This window comes from Salmo salar, chromosome 22, assembly GCF_965601325.2.
Source record: "Salmo salar chromosome 22, fSalSal1, whole genome shotgun sequence".
Classification (NCBI taxonomy): domain Eukaryota; kingdom Metazoa; phylum Chordata; class Actinopteri; order Salmoniformes; family Salmonidae; genus Salmo; species Salmo salar.
This window is the reverse complement of record NC_138312.1, coordinates 35316765-35327534: the sequence shown is the minus strand read 5'-3', so window position 1 is coordinate 35327534 and position 10770 is coordinate 35316765. Positions and strand designations below refer to the sequence as shown.

The 10770-nt window shown below is 42.1% G+C and overlaps 1 protein-coding gene across 1 annotated transcript in view; it reads right to left on the bottom strand.

Moving 5' to 3' along the window:
* Positions 1 to 299: 299 nt before the first annotated feature.
* LOC106583249 (uncharacterized) overlaps positions 300 to 10770 on the bottom strand; it is a 41933-nt gene continuing 31462 nt past the window's right edge. Inside the window, 10 exon segments of the mRNA XM_045705309.2 lie at positions 300 to 436; positions 583 to 753; positions 880 to 908; positions 910 to 1020; positions 1117 to 1192; positions 3321 to 3362; positions 3469 to 3561; positions 3789 to 3999; positions 4146 to 4280; positions 4365 to 4481. Coding sequence (XP_045561265.2) covers positions 300 to 436; positions 583 to 753; positions 880 to 908; positions 910 to 1020; positions 1117 to 1192; positions 3321 to 3362; positions 3469 to 3561; positions 3789 to 3999; positions 4146 to 4280; positions 4365 to 4481 — 1122 coding nt within the window.

The following is a 10770-nucleotide window of genomic DNA, read 5'->3' as shown; positions in this document are numbered from 1 at the left end:
AAATAAAGGTTTGCTGCTGGATCCCCCATACATAACTCAGATAATACATTTAAGCACATGTATCAAATGTTCATGTATCACGCACGGTATATGATGATTTGATTATCGCCCCCGACCCTAGGCTTACTGGCCACATGAAGGTGCTGCTTTGATTTCTAAAAACTGCTGCATCGTGTGCTTGTCAAGGAAGCCACATAGTGGAAATGACTATCTTAATTCCTCTAATGTATGGGCTCCAAGACGACATTTAACAATCCAATCAAGAGGTGCAGTACAATGTTTGTAGTACAGTGCTTACCTCAGAACCGTCGGCCTCTGGAGCCCCCTCTATAACCACCACTGGAGCCCCCTCCATAACCACCACTGGTGCCCCCCTCCATAACCACCACTGGTGCCCCCCTCCATAACCACCACTGGTGCCCCCCTCCATAACCACCTGGAGAATGGGCCAGGCCTCACATAAATGCTCAACTCAAGGGACTAGCTACTAGAGAAAAGCCTCTATCTTCCTTCCTTACAACACCAGGGACTTAAGTTCAGTTATTTTAACGTCAGGGGAAAGTGTAGCGACATGGGACTTACCGTCACCACCATATGGGCCGCTGCTCCTGCCCCCTCCACTGCCATAGCTGCCACCCCCTTTCATTGGGCCGTAGCTGGACGACGACTGGCTGTTGTAATTGCCAAAGTCATTGCAATCTCCAGCACCACCACCAGCTGTGCTGCTGCCGCCACCGTTAGCTCTATAGTTACCTGCAAGAGGACACAGATAAAAGGCATTTTACAATCCAAGCTATCCATTACATACAGCTAACCAGATTCAAAACTAAGTGATGGCACTTTTTACATGTGCAGTTTACGCTTGCGTGATTGACTTACTACCTCCGTAGTTACCACCACCGCCTGTCATTGTTGTATCCTCCTCCACAGCTGCCACCCGGGTTGCCAAAGCCGCCGCCTCCGCCATAGCCCTGGTTGCCGCCACCATACCCACCGGGGCCTTCACCATAGCCACCACACCTAAGGAAACAAGTATAACAAGTTAAGTTTTTGGACAAACCGACAACGTCCCCCTCATTCTCATTTAGAATATCTTGAAAAACTAGGCAGAGGAACTCACCATTGCCTCCATAGTTATTATATCCATCGTTATCACCATATCCTCGACCTCCTCGCCCTCCATCAAAACCACCTGGGGGGGGGGGGGAATTGATCTTTACTGGTGTCAGACTAACTTGAAGCCACCTGCATTGCACCAGGGAAAACAACTAGTACATGAATTCCCTGTGGAACAAGGCTGAATATGGTTAAAATGGTAATAAAAGCCCTCGAGTGCTCATATCTCTAGGGCAGGGAATTGCCAGGGACTTTACGATACTATATTATCACAATACTTAGGGGCCGTTACGATATGTATTACGATTGCATATGTATTGCGATTCGATACTGCGATTTTATTGCAATTTGATGTTCCAAACATATTGCTCACTATATGTCTGCTGCAGAGACAAGAGAGAGTCATGAGAAAAATAGTTTGATCAGTCATGGAAATAAGTGCTGAAAACATGTTAGTTCACCATTTAAAAAGGATGGACAACAAGCTATAGGATAAAAATACAAAAAATACTGGAGTTTTGGCACAGGTACAGCCAACTAGCGTCAGCTAATTCTACCTACACACACACACACACACAGTACCAGTCAAAAGTTTGGGCACGCCTACTCATTCAAGGGTTTCTTTATTTTTACTATTTCCTACACTGTAGAAGAATAAAAATCAAAATAAACTTTATATTTTAGTTTCTTCAGAGTAGCCACCCTTTGCCTTGACAGCTTTGCACACTTTTGGCATTCTCTCAACCAGCTTCACCTGGAATGCTTTTCCAACAGTCTTGAAGGAGTTCCCACATATGCTGAGCATTTGTTGCCTGCTTTTCCTTAACTCTGCCGTCCAACTCATCCCAAACCATCTCAATTGGGTTGAGGTTGGGTGATTGTGGTCAGCACTCCATCACTCTTCTTCTTGGTCAAATAAGCCTTACAGAGCCTGGAGGTGTGTTAGGTCATTGTCCTGTTGAAAAACAAATGATAGTCCCACTACACACAAACCAGATGGGATGGTGTACTGCTGCAGAATGCTGTGGTAACCATGCTGGTTAAGTGTGCCTTGAATTATAAAGAAATCCCTGACAGTGTCACCAGCAAAGCACCATCACACCACCTCAATTCTTCATGGTGGGAACCACACATGCGGAGATCATCCGTCCACCTACTCTGCATCTCACAAAGACACAGCGGTTGGAACCAATAATCTTAAATTTAGACTCAGACAAAGAACAGATTTCCCCCGGTCTAATGTCTATTGCTCATCTTGGTCTTGGCTCTTATTATTATTATTGGTGTCCTTTACAAGTGGTTTCTTTGCAGCAATTTGACCATAAAGGCCTGATTCACGCAGCCTCCACTGAACAGTTGATGTTGAGATGTGTCTGTTACTTGAACTCTTAAGCATTTATTTGGGCTGCAATCGGAGGTGCAGTTAACTCTAATGAACTTATCCTCTGCAGCAGAGGTAACTCTGGGTCTTCCATTCCTGTGGCGGTCCTCATGAGAGCCAGCTTCATCATAGTGCTTGATGGTTTAGGAGACTGCACTTGAAGAAACTTTCAAAGTTCTTTAAATTTTCCAGAATGACTGACCTTCATGTCTTAAAGTAATGATGAACTGTCATTTCTCTTTGCTTATTTGAGCTGTTCTTGCCATAATATGGACTTGGTCTTTTACCAAATAGGGGTGGTATACAGAAGATAACCCTACCTTGTCACAACAACTAAGTGGCTCAAATGCATTAAGGAAAGAAATTCCTTCCACAAATTAACTTTTATCAAGGCACACCTGTTCATTGAAATGCATTCCAGGTGACTACCTCATGAAGCTGGTTAAGAGAATACCAAGAGTGTACAAAGCTGTCATCAAGGCAAAGGGTGGGTACTTTGAAGAAGAAAAAAACAAAAACAATTATATATATATATATATATATATATTTTGAGTTTACACTTTTTGGTTACTACATGATTCCATATGTGTTATTTCAAAGTTTTGATGTCTTCAATATTATTCTACAATGTAGAAAATAGTACAAATAAAGAAAAACCCTGGAATGAGTAGGTGTGTCCAAACTTTTGACTGGTACTGTATACACACACACACACACTTATTTTTACAAATCAATACTTGGAGATAAAGTAGCACTATAATATGGTCCCAAAAATGTTTTCGATATGTAACTGTATCGATCCCCCCCTCTCATCGTTATATACCTCCATATCCACCACCTCTGCCAAAGTGTCCACCTCTTGGCCCTGAAAGACATGCATCAAACTGGTCAGACACTTTCTCAAAGTCACGTTTAAAGCTTCAGTTGTTGCTGAGAAGCAAGGAGTTGGCAAAATAACTTTGGTCTGTAACTTCTCCAATTCCTACCTGATCGGTTAATTTCTTCCTTTGACAAAGCCTTCCTCACTTCACAGTTGTGATCATTCACTGTATGATACTTCTGGACTGCAAAGGGAGAAAACAGATGGTTAAAAACATATCAGTAAATTACTTGAACTGAAAAAAAAATGAAACATCTAAAAAAATCATTGGGGTTTGGCCCGAGTAGGCAGTCATTGAAAATAAGAATTTGTTCTTAACTGACTTGCCTATTTAAATAAAGGTCAGAATTTAAAAAATAAATAAAAAATAAACACAACAGCAGCTTTTCTGTACCAATGGTGTTGACTTACTGACAATCCTATTGACTGAATCGTGATCATCAAATGTAACAAAGGCAAATCCCCTCTTCTTCCCACTGGTTCTATCAGTCATGATGTCGATGACTTCAATCTTGCCAAACTGATTAAAGTGGTCCCTAAGATGGTGCTCCTCTGTGTCCTCCTTGATTCCACCCACAAAGATCTTCTTCACCGTCGTGTGAGCACCTGGCCTAGAGGAATCCTGTCCAACACACATTACATTCAATCACTTCAAAGACAATCAGAAGATCCTCAAAAAGGACATTTCACCACTGTTCAACTTCATATTAATCACCAGCACCACCCCAACATATATGAAAACAGCTGGTTTCTATGTTTTGTAGTCACATCAGACATAGTTTACCTCTCTGGACCGTCAACCTTGTGAGGACGAGCCTCCATTGATGCATCAACTTCATCCACTGAGCTGTATGTGACAAAGCCAAAGCCCCTTGATCTCTTTGTGACTGGATCTGTCATCACCTGAGGAATGAATTGGCACTGTTAATTTGCTGATACAATTAGGAAAGCCAAAATACCCTAATATTATGAAAAATGTATACTCACCACACAATCTGAGAGGGATCCCCATCGTTCAAAATAGTTCCGCAAACTCTCGTCGGTGGTCTCGAAACTCAGCCCACCAATGGAGAGCTTGCGGAGCTACTCCGGCTCACGGGGATACTGAAATGAATAATAGCAGGGAAACAAAATGTGTTAGACCGGTAATGGCTATAGATAGCACATCTATCTATAGTTATATGTTACTACAACCGCCAGAAATGGTCTACTGTACCGTTAAAATGCATTTTTAACGCAAATATCTTAGTTAGCTCTTTAAAGTCAGCGACACAAGCCTAAGAGGTTCTCACAGAGAGCGCTAGATAGTTAGTTAGCCAGCCAATCTTGCTAGCATCACTGCGCGCCCTCGACTAAGTTACTAACTAGTACTTCTAGTTTAGCCGGCTAGTGTAATAAAGATAATCTAACGTTTTACCTAATGATATATAAGGAGGGCATTTGCACAACATGCTTCACACAGCACTGACAAAACAGGAAATCCCCTGACCATGACCTGACGGCCAGTGTCGCATAACATCTTGTGACTACAGACACACAGACATGGGTCAGCAGAAACACACATACACACACACTCAAGCACCCATCCCTGAGGGCTGGGTGACAAGAACAAAGAACACTGTCAAAGACCAATGAGGAGTCGACACCACCCAAGGACCGGACCAGCCCACTGCTCAACGACCAGTCAGGAGAACGAATCTACCAGACTCAACCTACGTCCTCACATTACAGATACAATGTATAAAATGAATGCACAACATGTTTCGGGGCTCTCTCTTCTGCTAGTTCCCTAAGAGCTAAACGAACGAGCCGGTGCACGCTCAGCCAAATATCTTTGTCTCATAATAAACAGCCTTACTATATACTGAATCCACCTGGTCCAGCGTCTTGACTTGGTCTCCTTCTCAAGTAACTTTCATCAACAAAATTGGTAGCAGAGGATGGTTTCAAACTCCTGAAATTCGGTCCATTTAGTGGTTGATGTGAGAGGAGACAAGTTCGGGACAATTTCGCAAGGACGGGTGACCTGTTCGCAGGAGACATCGGCGATTCTGCCCGCCCCAGGAAACTGATCAACGAGCTCGACTAAATAAGGTAAGCAGAGCCTGTTAAAACAAAATCTGCATATTGTATTGTAGCCTTATCCAAATTCTGATCAGTAGTACTGTGCGTGAGTATGAATTGTTGTCTAAATTGTAATAACTGTAATTAAAATGTTAAGGCCGAACTCAAAGATATTTGACTGAATAGATTTTTAATTATTTAAAGAAGCCTGTGTGGCGTCCTGTGTGGACTAGTAGCCTGTGTGGCGATCCTGTGTGGATCTGTGAGCCTGTGTGGCGTCCTGTGTGGACTGGTCCTGTGTGGACCCGGAGCCTGTGTGGCCCAACATTGATAGCATAAATCTGTGAGATTCGGGGAATGACTGGTCTGGCCACCCGCTGAAATTCACCCGTATTTTTCAGGTTTATTTAAAGTAAATAAGCAGGCCTGTGTGGCCCCAAATTTTAGGGAAACGACTGTTGGTATGGGGGAGGACTGATTTTGGAATCGGCTGCAATCTACCCATGTCATACAGAAAACTTAAAAAGTGGTAGATTCATTCGGCTGAAAGAAATGAGTATTAGAATAGGTATTGTTTAAACTTATAGAATAGGCTGATTCAGCCTCGTCCCGAATGTCAGTAAATTATTTACTGCTCGGTGTGACATTATAAATGTGTGGCTCCTTCTGACGTGACACTATAATTGTTAACCCCGTCCCGGATGTCAGTCAATTTCTTTGCTGCCCGGTAGTCAGTGAAGGTGTCGTAATTTGTTTTAATTGTATTTGTATAACCAATTGTGAAAGTGTATAATCCCTGTCGAGTAATTGTATGTAACATAAGGGTCCGTTCCTTGAGACCCCGAACATTAAGTTAGAGCCTAATTTGGACTACACGATTGTGGTGATAAATTGAAAAGGCCGCCGTGCCGTGGGTATTGCCTGGGAGATTAGACAAGGAATAACACTTTGTTTACGAGGGTGGGGCACCAGAGATAAGTCAGTGTCCGCGCCGTGAATACATCGCTGGTTCCAACCAGCGACGGGCTAAGTATACAAAGTTAGTGGAACGCGCCACTCAAACCCTTAAGGCTAAATAGCTAAGGTATGTGCAGGTTTGAATATGCCTGGTCCACCAAGGGAGGGAGGTCATATGCCCGCCCTTGATGTACAACAAATTGTAATGTCTGTATGTGAGAAAACTGACGGAACTTTCTGCATCTCTCTCCACACAGATCCGCAAGGTCCAAGAGGGGGAGTGTTGGGAGACTCGCCACCACTGAAGGTAAAAGTTGGGGACTGGGTGAGGGTCAAGGTCCACAAGAGAAAGTGGCTGGAACCCAGGTGGACTGGGCCGTACGAAGTGAAGGAAGTTACTTCACACTCTGTCCAGGTCAAAGGTAAATCAGGAGCACCTTGGCACCACCTTACACATTGCACTCCAGCCCCAACCCCTTCCAGAACTTTGACTGAAACCAGGGCCGATTTGCGCGCCCTACATAAATTCGATTCCAACCACTGAAACCTTAGTTGGGGAAAATGGGACAATGGCTTCCGTTTCCACGACCTAAGGCACCACGCCCAGGGTCGGGGTACCTCCCTCCCTGGGAGAGGCTGGGGATATCAGCTCCCCTGTTTGTTATTTTTGTGAGTGTACACTACTAGGCTGATCACCACCGCTATTGACCCTGGTCAGGCTTGATAGGGGCCTAATGTTTCCTTTGCTTCAGGTGGAAGACACTGAACCCGAGTATGCATTCGAATAGTTTAGTTTTCACGCCTGCCACGCGGGAGGCCCGGGTTCGGATCCCAGCCCATGCACCATGGGACTAAAATGTAAGAAGATATGTTTTGCCTGGAGAGACACGGTTGCTTAAGATATAAATGTAACGTTTTGATAGCTTGATTAGTTTAAATTGAAAGGCTAACTAATTAGAAAATAATAGCGAGGGAATTTTGATATAATACGATGTCTGTTGCTGGAAATGGCATACAGAGAAAGAGTTGAATGATGTTATTTTTATAAGTATGGCGATTTACATGTTACTTTTAAAGTCTTGGATATTTCATAAATGTGAAGCTGGTTATTGATTCTTGGTTTGAATGTTTAGGTAACACCAGTGCATTAGAAAAGGAAGTTTATGTATTTAAACATTATACTCTGTTTCCATTACGTGGAAAAATGTCAAGTCATTAAAGTGAATTACAGGTGGAGTTAATTTTATAATTAACTGGGAAGGTGCACATTGAACACAGTTGTGTATAATGGCAGGGTATTCCTAGCAAACAGAATGGGCTGGTTTGCAGACAAACTGAAAGGGTTTTAAGGTTTTAAGCAATCTTGGGTCAAATTGGTTAAATAGTACGTTAAAATATGGGGTTTCATAGATTGAAGTACAGTATTGTATCCAAGGGTAGCGCATGTTCAATTAAGTTTAAAACTAATGATTGGGGGAATACAATGGAAGTATAAGTATTTTTAGGTTTTGTTTGTAGTTAACTTTTGGGTTTCTGAATCGGTGTAGTATGAGGAAATGTTGACCAAGCGGTTATTTTATGGAATAAGGAGCGCTTAGCTCTTTGGGGAAAAGTTCCTAGGGACAGGATATCTTAAAGGCGTAGACACACATGGCATTTTGAAGTTTTGTTTTCTGAGTTTTGATTAAGCACGTGAAATTATTTTAATAGGGAATGTTCTGGGAAATTGAGATACAAAATGTAGATAAAGGTACTAGCTTCATTTGTCTAATATAGTAAGAAACACGGTTCTGAAAAGGGGGTGGGACTTTTAACCCCTCTGGTGACTTTTCCGGTGTGGTCTGATCAGCCACATTGAAAAGCCATTTGGATGGTGAATTTAAGGTCATTGGTGTTATTGATTTTAAGGGAATTTGTAGAACTGATAATTATGATGGAGTTAAAGTTCTTAGAGACAATTGATAATTTGAACCAATGAGAAGACTAAAAGGGCAAAGCCTTAGAATAAGGGTAGGCTTTCTTAAGTCTATTTTCCTAGAACAATAAGGGTACATTAATTTTCCTTTATGGTAGTTCAGATGTTTATTTTCCCTTAGGAAGTCAGCTGTGGTTGTAAGCAGTGGAAGAGAATTAACACAACAAGGCTGTGGAATTGATATACTAGTATTACTATATTTTGTTGTGAATAAGTTTAATAATGGTAGACTTATGTCAACAGAACAGGGATACATGACATCTGTAGGTGATCCAGGATTATTGAGGGTATCGAGATAAATTTAAGTAGATATGCAATATCTAGACAGGTTGATTTTTCTAAAGTTCAGGAGTGCAACCAAGGAGACAATGAGACATTTAGTTAATATTTGGAAACAACCATATTATGAGAAAAAGCTGGAGACAGATAGAAGGGCAGACAGAGAGATCCTCCCCTGCACTGCTGAAACCTTGAGGTTTGGGGAGTAGCAGGAAGAAAGGAGGGGGGCCAGCAGGAGTAGATAGGAAGAGAATTTGGTTAACTTAGCTTTAGGATATTAATTCAATGAGAGACTATCGGCTCCATTGGCAGGCATGTATTTTAGTTTTGATTTTAAGTTTATGTTTGGTAAATTCGCTAGGAGGAGATATGATCATTTTGTTGAAAGTAATTGTTACCATAACTAAAAGGGCAATGAAAGCTTAGTTGGTTTCAGGTGTTAGACACTGAACCATTGCCCAGACACTATTCTGCACAGTGGGCCGAAATAGTAGCATTGACTAGAACCGGTGAAATAAGAAAGGAGAGAAAAGTTACTATTTACACAGACAAGCACATAGACATTTAAAACCATACAAAGCAGCATAGATAAATCTTAAAGACGATAAGAAACTTGACAGAGGATTGTTAAATGATAGCCAAGGATGAAGGCCCCAGGGAGAATTGGACATGTGGAAAATGAAAGGGGGAAATCCTACAAGAGAAGGACTGACATAAGGATAATTTGTTTAGATATGCAGCAATATTTATACATGGCTTGAGCCATGTATAAATAGGGGGAGTATGATAGAGCAATCGTTAGAGGCGATAGAACAGGTTAGGATAATTACTTAAACAAATTGTTTGTTGTAGAATATCCATTCCAACTTTTGGAAATTGACTTATTGAACTATTCCGAATTGAGGGGAAGGAGGGGTGTTTAACAATAACAGATAAGTATAGCAAATGGGTAGAAGCGTTCCCAACTTACTTGGTGGACATGATTATGGTAGCTAGAATATTAGGACAAGATATAATCCCTAGTGTTGATACTGGGATCTATCTCTTTAAATGATGGATGATAGTTTAGCTAATCAGGTAGAGCCTATAGAATGCCAGAGTTAGGGAGAATAGAGATACCAGAACAGGTAGACATAGAAATTGAAGAAATACTAGCAGAGCACATGAGAAGACTGTTTGTTAACCAAACCCGTATGTCCAAGATTTTGTGTTCAACAGGTGAATTACAGGAGAAGGTGATTCACTCAATCCAACCAGGAGACTGGGTGTGGATCCAGTCCCTGAGGAGAAAAGACTGGTAGCAGTCCCGTTGGGAAGGCCCATACCAGGTTCTGTTAAACCACTGCCTTTTCCATTAGAAAAGCTGAAAGAGTCACTTGGGTCCACGTTACCCACTGCAAGGAGGTATGTACACATATGAACCCTGCTGATCACACACAGAGTTAGGAGAAGAACCGATACCAACAGGGTCCGGGGGTTACCTCCTTAACGAAGATTTCCTATCCCGACCGTTCATCACTGTGTGTGCTCCTAGAGGTGTGAGTATGGGGTGGTACCTAGCAGAGAGACTAAGGGCAGGAGAGGGTTGGCGGTTTTTGGGAATAGTAGAGACTCTGAGCTGCATCATAGTTTTGGTAACCTTTCTGATACATTCAGATCCACCACCTTACGGTACTAATCATACGATACCGTTGTCATTGAGAAGAAGTATAAGATAAACTATATAATACACTGATGAGTGACATACAGAATAAGGAATCAAAGAAGATCAAGATGTAGAATTTAAGGTAAACATTTAACAATTTCCTGGGGAAGCAGACAACTGTACAGGAATTGGGGTTGGCCAGATTCAAGTACTCAGCCAACCCACCTCAGTTCACCTAAATTCCGGATGAATACCAGTGTTATAGATACAAGAATGGCACCGAGAACTTTGATGATTTTAATGACTGAAAGGTAATTGGTAATGTGACTGACTTAGGTTTGAGAGATGAATAGAACATTCTTAACCTCACAGCACCTATAACTCATGAAGGGTGGGCTAGTACCAGCAAAGGACGCATACGACGGAAATTACCACAAAGGGTGGTTAGCTTGCGCCCTGGGGTTATTGGTCCA